At 38.5% G+C, this 23,997-nt stretch overlaps 1 protein-coding gene across 6 annotated transcripts in view; it reads left to right on the top strand.

The window, feature by feature from the left end:
• PPFIA2 (PPFI scaffold protein A2) overlaps positions 1–23,997 on the top strand; it is a 367,242-nt gene that overhangs the window by 179,514 nt on the left and 163,731 nt on the right. For all 6 annotated transcript variants that reach the window (XM_075209360.1, XM_075209359.1, XM_075209358.1 and 3 more), the window contains 2 exons: positions 12,628–12,729; positions 17,292–17,456. In XM_075209360.1, coding sequence (XP_075065461.1) covers positions 12,628–12,729; positions 17,292–17,456 — 267 coding nt within the window. The remainder of the gene's footprint in view (positions 1–12,627; positions 12,730–17,291; positions 17,457–23,997) is intronic.

The raw sequence follows: 23,997 nt of genomic DNA, 5'->3' as shown, positions 1-23,997 counted from the left end.
TGATCACTAATAAAATATTAATTAAAATACAAAACATACAATAAAAAGCATATATATATTATGTACATTAGAGAGAGTGCGCGTTTATATGAGGACAATACTAATAGATATATCAGATATAGTGTATGTAACCAATAAAATATCATGAAAAAACAAAAACCTTTTCGTAAATCAATAAAATACAATTATCACATTCAGAGCACAGAATAGAAGAGAGACAATATAGGTCACTTTGTATCTCTAAAAGGTCCACCTAGAGAAAAATACAGAAAATCATTAGTATTTAATAACAGTCCCATTCAGTAGTGGAAACCTTTAGTAAACAGTTGGGCAGTACTTGAAGCACATTAGTTTATAAACATCCACTTTAAGAGGAGAGCCTGTCCACTTCTTACTTTGTACACCAAAATTAAACGTTGTTCACAGCATAGGGAACCCACTGTATAAGCAGCTGATATACGTTTTTCTTGCTGTGTTTCTGACTCACAATAAATAGTCCATATTGTCCAGAAAGGTGTCAGGTGGACTGGGAGTAAGTAAATTTGTAACACTCACATTCTCCTCAGGTCCCCCGTCCAGGCCGATCATCACATCCAGAAATAGTTCCCAGTGCCAGTGGATTGTACCATAAATCAGTCTGAGTAGAAACAAGAGTCAGATAAGGAGGGTTCCAACAATAATATGGGTTCCGTAAGGATCTAGTCATCCAAACTGTAATGCTCTGTAGTTGATATTTCAAATAACTGTGCTCTTAAAAAAGAGAGACAGTTTCAAAACATATGTAATAGGCGACGCGTTTAGTCGACTTGGTGTACACTTTTGTAGACTTTTTAAAGATATATATATATATATATATATATATATATATATATATATATATATATATATATATATACACACATATACACACACACACACACACACACACACACACACACACACACTCATTGACCACTTTATTAGGTATCCCTGTACACTTGCTTGTTAATTTAAATATCTAATCAGTCTGTCATAAGGCAGCAACTCAATGCATAAAATCATATGTAAACATGGTGAACAGGTTGTTGTTCAGACAAAACAGCAGAAGGTGAAAGAAATGAGGTCTAAACGACTTTGACTGCGGGATGATTGCGAGGTGGCTAGAGTATCTCAGAAACTGTCAATCTTGATTTTCACGCATAACAGTCTCTACAGTTTTTACAGAGAATGGTGCGGAAAACAAAGCCATCCAGTGAGCAGGCAGGTCATTAGACAAAAAACGCATTATTGATACAAGAGTTCAGAGGAGAATGAGGAGATTGGATCAAGCTGAGTTCAGTGTGACAGTATCTCAAATAACCATGCGTTACAACACTTGTATGCAGAAGAGCATCTCTGAATGCACAGTTGAACCTTGAAGTGGAGGAGCTACAGCAGCAAAAGACCACACACGGTTCCATTCCTGACAACTAGCTACAGGAAACTGATGCTTCAGTGGTCCCAGGTTTACCAAAAATGGACAGTTGAATATTGGAAGCGTTGCCTGGTATGACAAATCAATTTCTGCTATGATATGTTAGGGTCAGAATTTGTATAAACAACATAAATCCATGGATTCACCCTGCCTTGTGTCAGATGTACAGGCTGGTGATGTAATAGTGTGGAGTACAGTGTACTCCAATGGCCTACACCAGGCCTGTCCAACCTGCAGCCCTCCAGATGTTGTGAAACTACAAGTCCCAGCATGCCCTTCAAGCTATCTACAGGTTGTCTACTGGCAAAGCATGCTGGGGCTTGTAGTTTCACAACATCTGGAGGGCCGCAGGTTGGACAGGCCTGGCCTACAAAGTCACCAGATCTCAATCCAATAGAGCACATTTGGGATGTGGTAGAGTGGGAGATATGCACAAATGTGCAGGCAAGAAATCTGCAGCAACTGCGTGGTACGGCCATGTCAACATGGGCCAGAGTCTCTAAGGAATGTTTACAGCACATTTTTGAATCCATGCCATAAATAATTCAGGCTGTTATTGGCGCAAAGGGGGCTCTAACCCAGTATAAATATAGTTAAATGTGAAACATTTTGTTTCTGTCCAGTTTCTGCACTGTGATGCTTGGATAACTTGATTACCTATACAGCTTTTATTTAGAACAGCATTTTAGACTTTTGTGTCTGTCTCAGCAGGTGTTTCGCAAACTAGATGTCAGACATTGGAAAACCATAATTAGGACATCGTATATTGTTGAGTTCATACTTATCATTATGATTTCTAATTTTAAAAATTAACTATAACTCTGTACTGCAGAGGATTTGAAAGTAAGCGAGCTCTGTACTGTAGAGTATTTGCGAATGGTAGACTTACTGTATTCTATTCAGAAACCCCCCCCCCCCCCAAACAACAGAACTAATGATAAGGCCACCAGTTATGGTTTTAAAAATGTAAAACAATCTAGTGTGCAGTATGTACTGTGAAAAAAACAGAGCTAGGATTCAGTAGTGGTAACTATAATCCCATCCTTTTACCAGGTGCTGGTAATTATAGTGCTTTTATTTTTTTATTTCTGCCTCCACTGCACATCTAAATGAGCGGCTCCCATGTACGGCGTTTGATGTTTCTATATCGGAACTGATCCTGCATCTGTTTTACTGGTTCACACTGCATTGTAAACATGTTTAAATGCATTCAGTAATACACTCCATGTGTTTCAATGATCTACAGAAACACATTAAAACTCATAAGTGTCTATGCACAGTAACATTCCTCATTCCCACTAGAGATGAGAGAAATGTTAATCCATGTCTGCATTTAGCTGTACAATTTGGTATGTTTCACCATCAGAAATTGGCCTTAAGTGCTCCAAGTCCAACCCCAACCAAACACACAGCAGAATGAATTTACTGTCATCAGTGCAGAATGGCGAAGAATTAGGGGAACTCAAAGATTGTACTGCCAGAACTTGGCACCTCCAGGAGACAGCATGTTCCACCAAAAATATAATGTGGGTGAAATTTTGTCACTACTTTGCTCAACTCTTCTGTCCATGCTTTAGATCGATCATAATTGTTCCGTTAATTTAATAGTGAAGTTCATAGTAGTTTCCAATGTGTTAAAGGGTATAATCACTTGCCTCTAAAAATGACTGTTTAAATATGGTAGTAATCTGAGCAATGTTTGCCCCTGTATTGAAAAAACATATTGTGGGCAAACAGTAAAACTAAATTTTCCCTACTCATAGAAGTGATAACACAATCAGCAAGATACCTTGATTAAAGTATTTAGGCAAGCAAGCAGATTCTCATTGAAGCCTAGTTTTAGTAGCTATAACCTATTGAAAGGGTAACACAAAAGGGTTGATTCGATTAGGCGTAATGTTTCTCTGGAACAGTCCGCAGAGACACGTTGCATCAGGGTTTTTACATAAATTTCCACTCATTTTCCCTTGCGTCCCATAGAGGTGTGCAGAACAATGAACGGAGACTTTTTTACCGTAAAAGCCTGGAATGTTGAGGTGCTGTTCAGCAGCACCCTGCACTGAATTGAATCTGTCCCTAAGATTTATTCTTTTGAACAATCAACTGCACATGGACAAATAATCCCCCCTCTTTCCTTTGTCTCAAACACACATTTTCTTTGCCTCATCCTGTTTCAATAACACAGGAGGCAAAATACCTACTTCAGCAAAAGCATGCCACGTATAAAGATACATTTTCTTTTTCTAAATTAATAATACAGCTTCCATTTTGTGTTCAGTAGATATCATCTTTCTACTGTCACAAATCAAGATCTCTGTTAATTAACTAGGAAGGAATTAGGAGGAGAAACAACAAAGGTAAAAGGACGTTGGAAATGGATCGGACTAAATGCGGGTATTTATCAGAACAAACATCTGGGGGTAAATGTATCATCCTCCAATTGGTAAAATTCACTGGAAATTGGCGACTTTGCAGTGAAAATTTAAAGCTGCGACGGCTTGTAAATGCAAACTTGCCTTTACAGCCATCGCTGCTTTAAATTTTCACTGCAAAGTTGCCGATTTCTGGCGACTTGCAGAAATCGGAGCTTGATACATTTACCCCCTGGAGTTCCTGAAATTTGCTTCAGATCCAGGGTCTGACTAAGAAGAATGACAGATCATTTAACACCTAGGTTTCCTGTGAAAAACATCTTTACCCTCTACCCTTACACCATCCTGCATCACAACAATCATTTTATTCTTCAATTTAATTTTCTTAACCATAGTCCCTAAAACTGAACAAAAAATTGGGAAACACTTAAAACAAGTAGACAATGCCTATAATAACAACGGGTAAAACTCCAGACTGAACAAAACCTGATATTCTGGATAATCATTTTCTACTAGGGATATCGTTGATAAGGGTAATTAAGTACCTGCAGTTTTTTCCTCTATCTGAGAAGCTAAAACTAGTATCTTCTTTTTCAATGCATATTTATTTCTATGTTTCAAGTACTTTAATCCTACTGTGGTTAGATTACAATCATTAGTAATATACCTGGGTGCAATTGGCAAGTTGTACCACTGATGTGAAGGGAAGACTTGTCCAGGCGCAGGCATGGAACGGAGTAACGTGAGTGATCTGCAATAGGCAAGTTGTACCACTGATGTGAAGGGAAGACTTGTCCAGGTGCAGGCGTGGAACGGAGTAACGTGAGTGGTCTGCAATAGGCAAGTTGTACCACTGATGTGAAGGGAAGACTTGTGCAGGCGTGGAACGGAGTAACGTGAGTGGTCTGCAATAGGCAAGTTGTACCACTGATGTATAGAGGAGACTTGTCCAGAAGCAGGCAGGTAACGGAGGTAGCGAGAGTAGTCTGCAGCTGGTAACTTCTACTACCGATGTGGAGAGAAGACTTGTCCAGAAGCAGGCAGGTAACGGAGGTAGCAAGAGTAGTCTGCAGCGGGTAAGTTCTACTACCGATGTGGAGAGGAGACTTGTCCAGAAGTAGGCAGGTAACAAAGGTAGCGAGAGTAGTCTGCAGCGGGTAAGTTCTACTACCGATGTAGAGAGGAGACTTGTCCAGGAGCAAACGGATAACACGAGCAGAAACAGGAAACACCTCAGAGTCTCAAGGAATGAGAACCAAGAACAGGCAAAGGTAATAGGGCAACAGGTGCCTTAAGTACTGAGAGGTGATTAATTAACCAATGAGACTAGAGGCGAAGTATTAACAGTTCAGGGTTTCTGCACATGCGCAATCTTGGTCAAGATGGCGGACGGCTGCGGCTCAGGAGAGGCGCTGGCAGGAGCGAGAGAGACCCATGTCCCAACCTAGAGGCACTAACAGTCCGGTGAGTGACACCTTCCTATAGTTGTCCTATGTGCATCTACTTTCCTGTAGAGAGGCTAAAGTTTATTTGGGGACAAGTATACCATTAGATGTTTCCTCATACAATACTGATAAGTTCTCACCCTACTCTCTCTGATCCTGGTCATAACACATTCATATTGTAACACCTTTTTACACATCTATTGGAATTGGCTCAGAGCACCAGAGTTTTGGGGACCGTTCAGGTATATATTGTACCTCTTTCTTAGTTTTATGCAGTATAACATTGTTTTTTATTTCACTTTTTCCTTGGCATTCAAAAGTCAAATATATTATTTAACATTTGATGATAGTCCATCTCAGTTGGCAAACCACAGTTCTTTCTTGAGTTTTGGCCCAAGCAATGCCGAGAAATATATGGCACTTTTTAAGATCTCTGGCTTTTACCTTGTTGGCCGGTAGCCCATGATTATTGTGCCCAGCAAAACTACCCACTTATTGGCGTGCTGAAGCTTTAAAGCTCTCCTGCTGTGTCTTGCAAACTGTCCTCAGGCTGTGTTACTTTTGGAGAGTTTACCACCTTGCAGTGAGATGCGTGTATCCACGTTGCCATCTCCTCTACTTCCACAGTGGTGCGTGTGGTCAGCAAGAATTGATAAGGCTATTCCCGTCAAAGATCCTGACCAAAGGAAGATGCGGATCATCACCTCCTCTCTGAGGATGACAGGCTCCTTCTGTTGAATCTGGCTGTGTGCCTGTGACACAAGTCTGTATTTTTTTTAGTTGTCCACTGAGTAAAATAAGACAATTCACAGTTAAGTCATTTATTTGATTGACTCTGTTCAAATGCTGGAGCAATTATTGTGTTTGGCAAGCTTTCAAAAAGTACTTCATAAGGTGACATATTCAGTCCTCCTCTGAGGGTTATCCTTATAGAATGCAGAGCTATGGGCCTTGCTTCAGGCCTGGCTAGGCCTGTTACTCTGCAAATCTTTCACATTTTATTTTTAATGATACCACTGAATCTCTTAACTTTTCCACTTGTGTGGTTTATACAATCTATTCAGTTGTTGTGTGATCTCTAGAAGTTCATACATTTTTTTTTTAACACTGTCCCAGTGAAATGTGTACGTTGATGAGGGAAAATCAAACGTGGAATATCATATCTACATATCTACAAAAATTCTTGATTCAGCTTCTTTGCTGAAATTGAGGCTATTGCTGTACCAACCAGTTAGGCCTTGAACCAACCAGAAAGCAATTCTCCTCTAATCAATACATAGTGTAACATCCTAGTCTTTGAAAGCTGAATATAATCTATCTGTAATATCAGAAAAGGCCCATTGTCTGGGGAACATGTGAACAGGGCCATCTTTTCCATTGGGCACGATGAGCAGCTGCCCGGGGACCCCACGGGCAAGGGGGCCCCATAGGCAGGGCTCTTAATGAGAATAAATAATTCTGCAAAAAAAAAAGCAACCTGAAAGAGTAACACAAAAGTCACTGAGCAAGTACATCTATCTATCTCTATCTCTATATATCTATATCTATATCCTTATCTGTATATATCTATATATCTATATCTAGGGGCCCCGGTGCACTGCTTTGCCCGGGAGCCCATAATGTTGTTAAGATGGCCCTGCATGTGAAGGTGTTGTCTTAACTGGCATTCCTGTATTTTTCTAGAGACAGATAATACATGAATCACAGTATTTGGATGCTTCCCCTGTAAATTTTGGTACATACCAGTAGGTCTGAATGAGACTTCTCTTTGCCATCTAACCTGCATGGTTCAGTCCATGAGACATTTGCGGAAAAAATGATCTGGTGGAAATATGGTTACCTTCAATGCTGCGCCACATGCCTTGCACATCCTGTGAGCATCCTACATCTTCCCACTTGACTTCTTGTAAATCACAAACCCTTTGCATCTATTATTGACTGTACATCAGTTAAACAAGCCTTTGTGTCTGTACAACTTCAATTTGTGCAGCTGACTTTGCTGCTATATATGCTCTGTGGTTACCCATGACAACTTCATCATAACATATCATGCGTGATTGACATTTAATAACCACTTTTTGCAATGGGAATTACATAGCTGTCAATAATTATTTTGTGGATTCTGCATGGGTGTACAAGTTGCCATTAAAAAAAAAACAAATCCCATATCTCTCCAAAATTGTGTACCAGTCCAGATGCATAACTTGAGTCTGTATATTTTTTGTTCTCTGCTAATTGACATTCTTTGTCAGTGCTTTGAGTTCAGCCAATTGTGTTGAAAGAGCAGTGGCAATTGAAACCATATCAGTTTCTAATTCATCAGCTACTGCGCATCCTGACTGTGTTGCATCTGTTTCTGACTGCTTGTGACAACTACCATCAACAAAAAAAAATCAAAGAAGGATTTTGAAGTGGAACTTCACTCAATTTAAGCCTTGGTAAAGTTTGTTCATCGACATAATAAGGCATCGTGAAAATAAATTTAATGTTCAAGGACCTCATTTCTGATGCCCCTCTCTGGGGCCTATTTATTAATCATTTTTTTCCTGTAATTTTTTGAAAATGGCCGGTTTTTGGGAATAGCCGCAAATATAAGTACCCTGCAAATGTATTATTGGTGCATTTTTTTTCAAAATACATATTCCCCATGGATGTCTATGGGGACTGCTATGTACCGCAATTCAACAACTTTTGAAAATACTTTTACACATGTGGTAATGTACGCCAGCTCAGGCTGGCGTACATTACGTTTCTAATAGTTTTCAGCACTGTTAAGCTCTGCCTCCGAAGATCAGAGATTTACAGTGCATGTGCAGCCCTGTCACATGACCCTGGTCCTTCGGTCAGTGCTGTTTGGATGCCTGTGCGCATGCCCAAGTTATCAATCGGCGCATGCGCACAGGAATTGAAAGTAGGAATGTAGAAGCCACCCAGGATCGTATTATGAAGACGGAGTGAAAAGTTGCTGTGTAGGTTTTTCATAAATATTACAAATTGTTCAATCCTTATCAATGCGATAAGGATTGAAAAATATTTTTCATGTTTTGCTGTCCTTGTTAAATATGCCCCGCTAAAACGTATCACTTTTATCAACTGGCACGAGAGAAGCTGGATTCAAAGTATTACATTTAACAAATAAAATATTAGTGCAGAGCATTAATGCCAGTTCCAATTTGGCTATTGAAGTTTTTGTCTTTAGAGATCGTGTGACCATTGTGTGCAAGGTATGTGAGCAAATAAGTAGGTCACCTACTGAACCCCCACTACATCACCATATATTTTATACATTGCACTTGCGAACTGCTTTGAGGTATTATAATCAAATAAAGGTTTGCCTTCTCCCAAGGTGCTGTTTTTTATAGCTGTTGAGTCTTTAGAGTCCAGCAATTACTTCACATAATGGTTATAGGTTCCCTATAATCATTGCGCAAATCAAGGCCCACCAAATCACATCCTGAAGAGACGTATACAGTTTCTTTCAAATGGCACAGAAAATCTCTCTGCTTAATTTGCTTCTCTCAATACCATTTTAAATATTCAACGGAAAGAATACTTACAATTTTTTAGGAGACTTCATAAAATACAGGGACATGCAAAGGCTGATTGTCGAAACAAGGATACATGAAGCAGAGTAAGAAGCAATGAATCTTACCTTCTTACATGTGGCCATGTTGGTCCATTCACCCTGTTCTAGACACTCCCTTCTTCATGTAACAATGCTTCAAATTATTATTATTATTATTTATTATTCACATATAATGCAAAGCCCCATTTTCAGCAGCCACTACTCCAGTGTTCTAATCCTGGGTTCCAAAATGATTAAAACAAAAAGGCTTTCTCAAGAAACATGTCAGTCTATTGTTGTCTTGAGAAATGAAAGCTATTCCATGTGTCACATTGCCAAGAAACTTTAGATTTCATAGAAAGGTGTCTACTACTACCTTGAGATCAAAGGACAAAATTAATCTAACCAGGATAGAAAATTAAACAAAAGATTAACATCCCCCATTATATTACATCAATACCCCATCACTGCCACACTTGCCTAATCTGCAGAGCTTGAATCCTGTGGAGGCACACTCCTCTGTTGTTCACTGGAGAGCAGTCACCCACTCTATGCATGCTGCATGGGGGAGAAGGTGGGAAGGAAAGGGGGGGGGGGAGGCGCATGAAGGGTGGAGAGAGAGGAAATTAGGAAACAGGAGGAGATTGTGGGGGGAGAAGATGATGATATGGGAGAAATGGAGCGTAGAGAAGATCATCAGGGAGGAGTAACAGATCAGCCCCCTGCCCTGTCTGGCTGTGCACTTAGTCTGTATGCCAAGACATTCAATATATGTATTTTGTAATGTTATTCCTTTAAAATATTTTTAGTTTTTCACAATGTAGCATATTTTTTAAAACTGATTGATTATCTGTAACGGACAACTGTAATTCCGCCTTTATATAAATCACCTCTCACAGTTCAATGCTAAGAGTAACAATTAACTAAAAATCCATAATGATCGCTTAAATCACAGTCAGCAAAACAGAGTAGTATATTAGACACAATCAATACTTAACTGATTTATTTGATCAGTTTGATTGTGCATACTTCCTTCACCAGCTTCCCAGATGAATTACTTGTGTACAAACTTTAAGAGTGCAGTTGTGCTTGTCAAATATCATTAAATATGCAAAGGCTTTTTTCTCTTTGTTACCTCTGGGCTTGTAGACTATGACCAAACATACAAAATTACTGTTACAAACAATGATTGTGGATGACAGAATTCCCCTGGTTCATGTACATCTGGAAGGCAAATGTAAGAGCACAGACCATTAGCATCCGGTGCCATTGCATAACATAGTACTACAAAACCATGGTGAAATGCTTTTGCTTATGCTACATGAAATGAATACAAGCTACCTTGTGGATTTACATGATTTAAAAGGAAATGCAATCCTACTCTTAAATCTGATGAGTGCAACAAAATGTATCTGCTGTTTTCATTTACCACCTTCTAGACTTGTATCCATATTGTAGTTGTACTACTGAGTGCTCTTGGAACATATGGCATATACCTTTTTCTCCTCCCATAGACCTTCTTTAGGCAATATATAGTAATATATTGTATATTTGTCATGGTGACCCGATTAAATTACCTTGTATATTTTGTACTCTTTTTATAATTATGCTGAGATGTACATTCTGATATATGTACTGTAAAAGTTGGTATAGTTATTTATGAACAGATTAAAACCCAGTCTAAGTACAACATCAGACTGAGAGAACACCATAACATCACAGTACATCAATAAATATATTCCTTTTTAAATTCACTGATTGTAATTTATTTTTGCGATATCATAGCAAATGAATAATGTACTAAAATGTGTGATTGACCCAATATCTTACATGTACTATTTGTTCTGGCTTACATGCAGTGTTGTATTGATATCAACATGTGGCCTATTTATGATAGGGAGATGACCTATTTCTCTGGCGAAAAAAAGTGTTTTCACTGGCAATTGGCCTAGATCTATCTAGGGGTTAACACTGGCAAACATTTAAATAAGAAGAACCGTTTTTCGTTATTGCTATCTTTGAATGGTGATAGCAGAGGATTCCAAAGTGGTACAGGTATCTTCTTGAAAATCCTTCATCCCCACCTCATAGGACTGTTGCAGTCTCTGTTTTTTATTTTAATTAACAAAATTTTTGCTTTTATTTAAATTAAAAAAATATATATTTTTTTAAATTATTATTCTTTTTTTACATGATATTATATTTTAATTGAACATAGAACTGGAAGCCCAAGCCCGGGCTTTCATTTCCAGTTCACTCATGTATAATGTAATAATAAAAAGGGTCACCCCTTGATGTAGAGAGCAAAGCCCTATCTCCATCGAAAAACACCAGTTTTCATCAGAGATGAGGCAATTATTTCCTTAATATATAGACCCAACTGACTTTAATTGTGCTCTCACATATTTTGTTACATTAACACTTGTGAATATGTACAGTAAAGTTTGTTTGCACAATTCTTTGTGTCATTTTGTTCATGTTTATTTCTTCTTTAAGCTTATTTTATAGTACTTGAAGAAAAAGCACTCTCTTAGTCAATAATATTAACCAGTTTAATTCTCCTTTTAAGGCTGTGTTGGCTAGTAGATATGTAATTTATGGGTCTATTTATCAAAGGGTGAAAGCCCTATAGCCAGCAAAAAATGGGTGTTTTTGTTGGCGATAGTGCTTGCAATATCTATCAATGGATTACCAGTGGAGATAGCACTGCTATCGCTGAAGGTAAACCAGGCGGGGGGCTGGCAAATTCTAGCCCATTGGGCAAGACTCGACTCAGCAGCCTATTTTAAAGGGAAAAAAATGCAGATTACCCAACCAAGGTAGCCCTCTATGGGACTGGCCCGGGGGGCAAATGTCCCCTGCCCCCATCCCAGCCTGCCCCTGAGGTAGCTTTCGCTGGCGTTACTTTCTGTAGGTCAGTGGTACAATTACCGCTGCAATCCTAGTTCTGTTATTGCTATCATAGGATGGCGATATTTTACTGATAAATGGCAGTGATAGAAAATCATTGTTATCATCACTTTTTAATAAATATATCCAGTTAATTAACTAGCAAAATATAGTTCATCAATTCTTTTCATGGAATATATATCTTACATTTTCATTTAGTTTTTAACTGTCCTTTTCTTTTCCTGTCCGTCCTTTGTTTAAACTGTCCTGTTGTAATCATTCTCCATTTTTCTCCCTTTCCTTTCTTTTTGTCTTATCATTTTTATTTGCTTTATCCCATAATTTACACTGATCTTATAAGGTGTGTCCGTCTGCTTTCTCTCCATTACCTCACTGTGTCATCAGAAAACTCTTTGTTTTACCACGTTACATTGAAGTTAAAAGACTGTAAGTGCCGATAACACTAGTGGCCTCCTGTACTTTCTCAACATCATCAAACTGTATAGTAGCCACAAATATGAACACATTTTTTATATTTTTGTTTTTAATGGCGTTCCATTGTGCAAATCTATCTATCTTTATGTTTCTCCTGATAAGAAATCCACATCCCTTGGTTATGGTAAAGCAGATGACAATTTTACAAACCTTGCTGAAGCGACAAAACTATTGAGTCCTGGCAGAGCTCGGATCCTGCATGCTGAAAGCATATTTTATGTTCGTATTAACACACTCTTCAGAAAACTTTATACACTTTGCTTTTGGATACAGTTGGGGAGCTACTAATGTATTAAGTTGGTAATATAAAATCATTGCTTATCTGTTTATTGGAGTGCAAAAACCACTGAAATGATGTAAAATACAGGCCTTCAAGCTGTCATTATAACACTTGTCATCCTTTTACAGGAGTTTGCTGCACTGACAAAAGAGCTGAATGCATGCAGGGAACAGCTTCTTGAAAAGGAAGAAGAAATTTCAGAACTTAAAGCAGAAAGGAACAACACAAGAGTAAGTACACAGATTGTACATTTGTGTAGTGTATCTGCTCATATTTTTGTTTTAAATATCGATTATATGCTTATGACATGTGAGTGTAAAAGGGTTAATCAAAACAATACCACCCTAATCACAACTTAATTTAAGGAGAGTTACTGTAAACCAATTCCCTGCATACATGTCATTATAAAAACCAAGCCTATCTAACACTCCCTGGTATTTTGTTGGGCACTGATTAAATGCCAACCACAACAAACAATTTCAAAATCAATATAACCTTATATGTGTATATATAATCTATAATATAAAAGTCTAGCGGCGTGTGTTAGTCTGTGTGTGGAAAAAAAAAAAAAAAAAAAAAAGCTGCAGCGCCACCTGCTGGGCGGAGTTATACACTGACCTACTAAATTCTTAGCATTATCTAATATATAAAAGTAAAAGCCTAGCGGTGTGTGTTAGTGTGTGTGTGTGTGTGTAAAAAACTATTTTCTCAGAAAGGACTCATCCAATTGACCTGAAATTTGGTATACTGACATTATTTGACAAAAAAATTAGAAAAGTGAAGTCAGTTAACTTCCATCATCTCCCCTTCCACCCGTGGGAGGGGTAGTAAAGGCTAAATTTACGAGTTGAGGGGTCAAACTCATTTTCGTGAGGTAATTTTACCTCATGAACACACATTAAAAAGGCCGCTTGCATCGGGAAATAACGCTCTTCCCCTGAGGAGGCCTGGGGTAGGCCCAAATGCATGACAAGAACCTTTTTAAGACCTTAAGTAGCTTCATTTGACTAGAATGCATGAGTATCATGCACAGGTTAACTTGTTGTAAATATAAGTGTATAAAAATTATACACAAAAATATGTACGTATAGCCACCACTTTTATGTCCTGAAGAAGACAGATGCAGCTCCCTAGAGAATTGTTGTGCTTCCAATTTATAATACAATAATTATACTTTATAGTAAATAAGGAGCGCAATACACTTTCTCTTCAATACATATAAATACCACTCACCGGATCTTAAAAAAAAAAAAAAAAAAAGGTAATACAGGTCTCGTTATTAATGGTGGCTCATTGGTATTGAGCATCAGAAGGAGGGACGCACATCCAAGGTCTCGGATTTATCTTTGAAAGGTGTGGGTCTTAACATCTATGCACTACAAACATTTGTTTACAGCTGATCACTGACAAGTTTTTGGAACATTCTGTTGAAAAACTATATTTTCAATATCACAGTAATAAGTTGTGCCGTGCACCATCGATGATCCTATATATTAAAAGAATTTGATTATCAGGTACCTGATAAGGACATTATAAAGGAAAATATCAAACATTTATTAGACACAAAATAAACTTATAAGCTGCTCTGTCTATTTATATTGTATATTTTTAACTCCAGCTTTCATAATAATGTTTTTTTTAATATGGTTTATTGATTATTTTTTACTTTTAATTTATTTATTATTTAAATGAAAAAAATTTGCAAGGGAATTTTTTTATTTTTTTATTTATTGTATTTTAAAATATTTTTTCATTTTGATTTTTTTCAACAAGTGGAACTAAAAGTCCATGTCCTGGCTTTCAGTTCCACTGCTCATGCATGAACCAGTTAGCCGGGTCACATGTTCCCTGTGAGTTGGGGAAGAGGTAAATTAAGTTTTACTACTCCCATCCAGTACCGTCGAGGCAGCTGAGTATTGCTCAGCTCCCCTGTTGATATTTTACTGGTAAATCAAAGTGATAGGCCATTTTTTATAGCTACAATCAGTGGCAATAGAAAACCAACCTTATCGCCAGATCTTTATAAATATGTCTGAAAGACAGAACATTGTTAGATGGGATTTATTATAACAAAAAAGTTGCAATGCTTATTATATAAAAATAGTAATAGCATATTGACATGCTGACATAGGCCATACTTGCCTACTCTCCCGGAATTCCCGGGAGGCCTCCGAATATCGGGGAGTCCTCCTGGACTTCAGAGAGAGTAGGCAAACCTCCCGCATTCACTGAAATGCACTGCATTGAATGGTGGGGCGGGGCTTAATCGGGTCATTAAACCCCGCCGTCGCTATTCAATGCCGTGAATTGCGCATTTCATAATGGGGACGGGGCTATGGTGACGCGACATCACCACACCCCCTCCTACCCACGGTCACATGACTTATCCCCTGGATCTAAATTTTAAAAGTTGGCATGTATGACATAGGCTAGGTACACACTGGAGCATTTTCGGCCAATAATAATTGGCCAAATCAGCTGACATCCGACCGTTTGCTCAGATATCTTGTGAGTGTGTATAACCAGACGATGATCAAAAGTCATCCCAAAATGCCGATCATCTTTTCATTTGGTTAGTCGTACTGTTTAATATTCTCCGACCAATCACCTTCCAATAACCTTTCGATCCTGCAGTATGTATGCACTTACACAAGTGTCGCCCAAATAGTGGATCTCAGTGTGACAGGTCTCATTTCAATATGTGTCTGCAACTGTTGCGTCCCTGTCTGCACTGTTCTTACCCGATAGAGACACAGTTGCAAACTGATTTCCTGAGGGAGTGCGGACTTAACCTCTTCCAGAGCTTCCTTCAGTAGCACTTCATAGTCCTTACTGTACAGAAATGCTGATCACAGCGCTTAAACCACCTAACAGATCAGTATAATTCTACTGTTTGCAGCGTCTTGTATCATCTAACACTCTGACAACACAGCCGTCACCCGAACACTGACAGCACACACCCCCTGTACACTGACAGTACACCGACACACTGATGTACCTCGAACACTTGCCGACATGTGTCAAATCAAATCACAGATGAAGAGCACATATCGCTATAAAATTGTTATAGTGTGTACACGGAAATCGGCATGCTGATTGGGCCTTTTTTTTTTTTGTCACAAAAATTGGTGAAACTATCACATCAGGAGAATTTTTTTGCAGTGTGTACCTAGCCTTATTAATGGTTGAAGTTCCCCTGCTTTTGATAACGGGATGAGAAAGATCAACAACGTGAATTTTTTTGCAGTGTGTACCTAGCCTTATTAATGGTTGAAGTTCCCCTGCTTTTGATAACGGGATGAGAAAGATCAACAACGTGATGAGAGATAATAAACAGACTAATAAAGTAACCTCTTTTGGGCTTTTTCAGCAGCAGGATAAGTGAGGAGAAAAATAAATTTTGGGTACCCTCAACATTCTATTTTCATAATTATTCTGATCGGGCTATAAATATACTGACAATACTATTACTTCTACCCTAATGTATTGGGACCATTTAGCAGAGTTATAAACTAAGACATTTTTATATTTAGTAACTTTTCATTCAGTTATGTATTTTTTCACCAAAGGCTCGACATGTATAGCTAGTTTATATGTGAAAAAAAAATGTTAAAAATCACTTTATGTGGATATTTTTTAAATTTAACTGGAAACTACTAAAATACATTTTAAATCTTAAAGCTTCCCAATTACTTTTTATTTTATTTTTATTTTCCCCAATCCATATCAGATTTTATCCTCTTCTGGAGGTACGTAGCTGCCTTCTCCCATGACATTATTGTCCTTGAGGTTCTACAGGATTGCTGACACTAGTAGGAAATTTATTCCCTCTCCTTTCCCAACTCCCAAAGAAAATATCTTATTGTTAGTGCCCTCTACGACATGTAGGGTCATTGTAAGAGTAATTATTTAACTTGGTTCTCTGCCCAAAACACATTATTATGTAGTGAGTATGAGGCTGTTTTAAAGAAAATGAAAAAAAAAAAGTGTTTCATTGTTGTTGATACCCCTACAAATCAATCATTTTTAAAATCACCTACAGTACAACCCCTCTCCCACATAAGAATATCACAGCATACTGTTTGCAGCTGCTTCAAACTGCTAGTACACAGCTGCTGGGCACTGTCTGTGCAGTACTACTCTGATACAGTGAATGAACCACCAGTTATTACAGCACTAAGCTAAGCCCAAGCAATGAAATCCTATTGCTTTGATTTTATAGTATTGTATAATGAAAGCAATAAACCCGCCGTCATCTCTATGAAAGCAGCATTTAACAAAGTATGATACACAAGCTACAGATACACAAGCTACAGATACACAGAAAAATCAAAATGCTATGTGTTATATATTAGTGCATGGTACAAAATAGATAGTAGGGTTATATGGCTTAACAATTACTATTTAAGCTTAAACCATAGCATGGGCAATGTTTCAGAGTAATACCACTTTTGGATCATGTTTCTGGTGGGTAGATATGTTAAATAGTTACAGCACAGAACTGAACGTATTATATGTACTTGCCGTGTGACTGTGTAACCTTTGTTTCTCTTTATTTTTCTATATTCACATATATATATATATATATATATATTTTTTATTTTTTTTTATTATTATTATTATGTAACCTGTACAAATGTTGTTTCCCATAAAAAAACATCTACTCAAAAGATTTATTTTATTCCCTCAGTTGCTGAATACAATCATGCATTTTTGGTATGAAGCACGCATGGTGTTAAAGAATTGACCTTTGCAAATGTAGATACTGAATTCTTTACCTTCAATTCTACAGCTTTTATTGGAGCATCTAGAGTGTCTTGTTTCAAGACACGAAAGGTCCTTGAGGATGACAGTGGTAAAGCGCCAAGCACAGTCCCCCTCAGGTGTTTCCAGTGAAGTGGAAGTTCTCAAAGCTCTGAAGTCTCTCTTTGAGCACCACAAAGCTCTAGACGAAAAGGTATGTTATCAGGCTATAGATATACTATGGCCTTCAGAACTCAATAAGATCATGTGAATGTGTGTATATATACATGTGTGCCCACAGCTGGTCAAGATATTAAACTGAAAATATAGGAGGTAACTTGATTGTCAGAAGGGAAACAGGCTGGAAAATGACAAGCAGAATATGTAGGTTTGTGTTCAGTTTGTTGGACATCCTTAGCTGGAAAATGTTGAATATGTAACGTGTAAATACAAGAATAGCTAAGAAAAGCAAAAGTTACAGGGTTTTTAAATTGTCCACTTAAGCAAATGAATGTATCAGAAATTGCATTGATATCATAATTGCTAATTGACCTAAAGAATAATTTCATGTCTGGTTGGTAGATGAAGCTTAGCTCATGGTAATATAACCTAAAACTATAGGACATATATTGTAGGGAGATAAAGGATGTAGACATCTGAGTCAGTCATGTTTTAGATCGTAGCAGTTCACCTAATAATAAGTGTTTCATTTTCTAATTGTTATAGGTTAGTTTGATTTTAGAGTTTGCTATGATCATTCTTAAAGTACTGAGGTATGGTATACTATATGTATTTGTTTAATCAGTGGTGTAGCTCCGTTGCTTCAAGTCTGATACATATATGAATGCATGTAAGATATTGATAAAAGTGCATATTGTACCTCCAAGTATTTCAAATTGCCACTTTTTAAATATATAACCCCATGTACTTCTAAATATGTCCTAAGATATTAGGTATTCAGTTTAACAGACTTTCAGACAAAAATTACTGTAAAATAAAGCACTGCTTACTATAAGAAGCTAAAACATAAAAAAAAAAACATAAAACCAAAACTAACACAAATTTATGGTATGAATTTTATTATATTGATTTGTTTTTGTTATTCAGACCGAAAGTTATAAGCAAGATGATTAATATATTTAGACAGTTCTGTACATCTTCATGAAAATTGGGAGAATTTGGAGAGAGGGACACCGGAGGAATATGAGAATAGCAATAAGTTACAATTAGCAGTATGTCAGGTACTTGATGCACCCATGGGTGAATGGTCAACAGATGACATTATCATTATTAATATTAGTAGTAGTATCACAATATAAATTCTGTACCAGTCAAGAATCCACACACCAGTCAATTACGTCCAAAGCCAAAATTCAGCACAATATTTTCGACTATGAAGGAAACTGAAGAACCTGGGGGATATCTATGCAAACACTTTTTGTTTTTATTTGCAATTTATAAAGTGGCGACATATTATGTAAACTCTTTTGAGGTTAGTTGCTGGCATCATAGTTCCTGCGATCAGAAAGTGGCGATTCATGCATAGGGGGGTGTCTGGGAAGCAGAAAACTCCCCCTCATATCTCTCATTGCTCCCCTTTTACCTCTCTCATTGCCCCCTCACATTATCATTATCATCATCTTAGTTTATTTATAAGGCTCTACAAAATCTGCAGTCCTGCACAATCAGCAAAAAATAAACAAAACGATATACAGATAAGGAAGAGGCAAGAGAAACAATAGAATTAGTTAGATTAAATACTGGAATAGACAATAGAGAAAGCATCTACAAAAGTAGACACAGCTAGAACAAAGGAAACCTTACAAAGAGAATGAGGAGATAGGAGGTAGAGAGGTTCAAACTTCTGAGAGTTAACATCAAGAGGAATGTGGAAGTAAACAGAGATGATAGGGGTGGAGTGAAACGAGAGGAAAAGGTAGGTGATATGAGAGAAGAGGGTTGTTTACGATTGGGTGGGGTAGCAACTGGATATAATATGGGTGAAAGGAGTGAAGCGTTAAGAGTGAATTGTCCTAACATGGGGTGGGGTAGGCAAGCATGAAAAGGTGAGTTTTGAGGGAGCGCATGAAAAATTCAAGGTTAAAATATTAGTTAACTTGCCGCATTCAGAGCAGTGGGAAGGGATGAAGGGCAGATCTTGGATATTTTGAGCTTGAGGTAACATCTAGCCAACCAAGTGGAGATGACAGAGAAACAGTCGGACAAATGATAAGAGAGAGGTAAGGATAGGAAATGTAGTTTAGAGTGTCAACTGCAACATCAGCATAGAGGTGGTATTGGAGGCTGAATGATCAGATAAGTTGACCAAGAGAGCTGGTGTGAAGAGAAAAAAGCAATGAACCAATACAGAGCATTGGGTGACCCGCAAAGATAGTGGGAGAGGAGAGCAGAGAAGAAAGGCAACAGAGGAAGAAATGATCAGAGAGGTATGAAGTAAACCAGGAAAGGACAGTGCTGTGAAGGCCAAGGGAATGAAGGGTGTCAAGAAGGAGAGGATGGTAAACTGTATCGAAAACATCATGGAGAAATAGCCCTTCATCTTAGCCAAGAGTATATGGAGAGGCTGGAAATCTTATTGTAAAGGGTCAATGAGGGTGAACAGTGATAAAGTGTGTTAAATGGTTGTAGACTAGTTGTTCAAAAAATTTGTAAAAAAAATGAGAGAAGGGATATGGGATGGTAGCTCATAGAGAGGTAGGGTCAAGATATCGTTTTTTGACAGTGGCAGTGATAAATGCGTGTTTCAAGGTGAAAGGGAAGATGCCAGTAGAGAGGGTGTAATGGTCTGTAGACTGAATTGGAGTCCAGTGGAAAGAAGGAGAGCAGGTTTAAGGTTCATTAATACAAGAATGGTCAAAAACAGCCAGATTTAGTACACAGAGAAGAAAATAAAGCAGAGTGTTCAGGCAGAGATGTAGTTGATGCCAATTTGAGGTTATTATATGAATAATTGATAACTGGAGGCAGGATGCAGCAACGGCAACAGGAACTAAATTACTGGCTGTAGCACAATAATCTGGCAAGGAAGACTGGAACAGGCAAGGCTTAAATAGAAGTCAGAGGGTAGAGCCAGAACATGCTGGAACATCAGAAGAACACTTAAAATGAACTAGAACACAGAGCTCAGTCAGCAGAGCAGCAGTCTCCAGAGACAGAAGCTCCGATTTTGAATCCTGACAGAGGGACAGGTTAAAAAGGTGAACTTGGTGACTGCAAGTGCCAGTGGAGAGAGAGTGGAGAAGGCGGGAAGAAACATGGTAGAGGCAGAAGAAGTGAAGAGAATTGAGAGGACATCCAAGTCTGTTGTGACAGAAGAGAGGGTGAACAGGGTGGCAAGGGGGCTTTGAAATGTCCAGGGGTGAAGGACGGGAGAGCCATAAGGAGAAGATGTCATGATGGATGGAGTCGATTTTCTCCTTGAAGTAGAAAGCAAATTCGTGGGCAGCGAGGATGAGCTAAATAGGTGGAAGTGGGGAGAAGTCTTTCTCTTTGCTGCACCCACCATGTCTCTCTCATTGCTGCCCGATCCATTCCTCTCTCATTTCTACCCCCTTCACGCCTCTCTGGCGGCTGCCCCCTTCACGCTTCTCTGGCGGCTGCCCCCTTCACGCCTCTCTGACGGCTGCCCCCTTCACGCCTCTCTGACGGCTGCCCCCTTCACGCCTCTCTGACGGCTGCCCCCTTCACGCCTCTCTGACGGCTGCCCCCTTCACGCCTCTCTGACGGCTGCCCCCTTCACGCCTCTCTGACAGCTGCCCCCTTCACGCCTTTCTGTCGGCTGCCTCCTTATCGCACCTCTGACGGCTGCCCCCTCCGCAGCAATCTCACTGCTGCCTCCTGTTCTTGGTGGGCTGTTTGAGGTTACCTCTGTGTGTTCTTCATGAAAGAGGAGGAGGTGAGCTTGCCTTCTGCTTAACTATACCCGCCCCTAGTAGGCATGTGCTGCTTTGCTTAATCACAAACTATTTCCCTCACAAACTATTTCCCTCACTACCGTCAGGTAAGACCCCTTCCTTGACTTTTTAGCTTGCATATGACCCGTTAACAACAGCAAGATCTGCATGAGGCTCCCCACTGTGGTCATGACCCACCAGTTTATTCCTTCTGGGGCTTTAGATCCAAAACATCTGCTGTCACATTACAATATAGTGAGCCTTATAGCTGGGTTACCTATGCGACTTGTTAACAGGATGTTGGTGCTTGTCAGTTAAGATTGAAATAATAATTGTTGACTAGTCAATACTGTTGTGCTGTCCATTGCTGAACATATATAAACCTTATGCTCTAGGTCAGTGTTGGCTAACCTGTGACACTCAAGGTGTTGCGAAACTACAAGCCCCAGCATGCTTTGCCAGTAACTAACTGATAACTGGCAAAGCATGCTGGGGCTTGTAGTTTCACAACACCTGAAGTGTCACAGGTTAGCCATCACTGCTCTAGGTGATTTTCTGGGGGGTCATATAGGATCAGTTACCTGGCACTTATACCAAAGTGTCCAGAAGACCATTTAAAGCAATGTTATATATGTAATTCTGGAGTGGTCCAGTGCATTTCCAATTAGATATTTCCCATTTTATACTATAAATATAAATAATTGTTATATGAAATGTGTATATGCACAGGAGGGGCAATACAGTTATGTGAATGAAGAATGTCATGGGGGTGGGGGCAGTACAGTCCTGTAACCACTGAATGAGCTGGTTATCGCATTAATTTACCTAGTATTGATGTACATTTTGCTCTTGCCCCAGATGTTTTTTTATATTTGTATGCTTGAAAAGAGGTCTATGCCTTAATAACAATACTAGTTTTATAATGTTCCATGATTAATTACACATGTCACAAAACGCAGATGGATTTGAAGATTAGCTCACTAAAGCAGGTTTTTGTATGTTGTGAATCACACTGGTGTGAACATGTAACCACATAATTGCTTACCTAGGACAGAATGCAGATAATACTTGTGTACATATCTGTGTACATATTATATGTACTGCTCAATTTGCTTTGGGTGTATACTTTCAATCTAGCCTACTCTCCAGGAATGTCTGGGAGACTCTTAAATTTGAGGCAATCCTTCTGGACTCCTGCAAGAGTAGCTTGCCTCTTGGAACCCCCCCTGTAAAGATGGTGACACAATTTGTGACATCACACCCCCTGCACTTGCTCTCTGGGCCTACTCTCCTGGATCTCTCAGAGGGGAGGTCTAGAAAGTATGCAAGTATTTTTTACACAGTAACTTATTTCAAATTTAATAACATTTCCCATAACAGGGACTTTAACATTATTGAAATACTGTTCCAAACCTACATGTTCTGTATGTAAAATGTGCTATTAAATAAGTAGTAATGAGTAATGTAAAATATTTTATGTTATGAAAGGTGCATATTATTATGCCCTTAATAATAATATGCGTAAAATAACATGCAATAACATTGTGCAGGTGTAAAATAGCAATTATTCCGGCTGCCTCGGACTCATATTGTGCTTTGTAATTTGTTTAAGTAGAACACAGCATGAACCACATGTTTCTGCTTGGCTAAAAGCAGAGTGGCGCTATGTAAATCAGACTTCACAGGCAAGAACATTAGGAGGCAGAGAAAAGATATATTTAGCACAGTTATGAAACTAGTGCATATGCTCAGGAGTTGCTAACAACAACCTTAAAATCTGTTCCATTACCATAACTACCTAAAATCAGAAGTCTTAGAAGCTGAACATGGTTTGTGGACAGTAAATTGATAGAAAAGGTTTAGTTCATCTCACTGTTAGTTAATTTACTGTAGTCATTAGACATACACACAACACCACTAACAGACTACAGTTAAAACAACACCTGACCAGAAATGTGTCCCAGAGGACAAATAAAAAATAATGCAAAAGGAGTTTGAGATAATTAGTATGTTCTTGTATAATGTACGTGTTGACTAATTGTATTCTGTTTTTTTATTATTATTATGATTTATTATTATTAACAATTATGTATATAGCACCAGAGAGTGCTGTATATATCATATTAGGGTCACTTGTTTATCAAGCTTTTCATTTCACAGGCCTAGAACAGTGTTTCTTATACAATGTGCAGTGGTAAATTGAGGTTCTGAAAAATTAGTGACAGCCTCAACCAAGACCAAATGGGGAAGTTTAATTCACTGATCCATTACAGCTGTTCTTGATAGAGACAATACTGAATACACTATATGGGGGGAATTCAACTAGCCGCGAAGTGTCTCCAGATCGTCCATGAGACACTTTGTGATGGAGATTTGACAGAAAGGGAAAATTAGCGATTTCTACCGTAATTGCCGGCAATGTGCGCGGTGCGAAGCCTGCACACCACATCGCCGCCAATTGAATTCCCCCCTATGTATCCAGGATTTCCCAACATTATCCTGGTTTTCGGGTGTCCAAAGCTGCCCTATAGCACCTCTAGGTGCTATATGTCCTGTTTTCATTGCACACTAGTTAAACAATAAGTGTGCACAGCACATCTGGATTGCTCAGATAGAAATGAGGGTATGGCGCACACATGGTTGTGTTTTAAATTCTGGTTCAGAGCATATTTATTGTGAAGCTAGTGACACAGCATAACATTTCGGGTTCCTACCTTTCCCTTAAAAAATGATATACCTAACAAATATCTCACTTGATCTGTAAAGGTCAATTACAGTCATTAATAATTAATATGTAAACTTATCATACGTAATAAGTTTACATATTATAAGCAAAAATGA

The sequence above is a fragment of the Mixophyes fleayi genome, chromosome 4 (assembly GCF_038048845.1).
Source record: "Mixophyes fleayi isolate aMixFle1 chromosome 4, aMixFle1.hap1, whole genome shotgun sequence".
NCBI classification, from domain to species: Eukaryota; Metazoa; Chordata; class Amphibia; order Anura; family Limnodynastidae; genus Mixophyes; species Mixophyes fleayi.
Note: the sequence above shows the minus strand (reverse complement) of the source record. Positions and strands in the feature narration are given on the sequence as shown.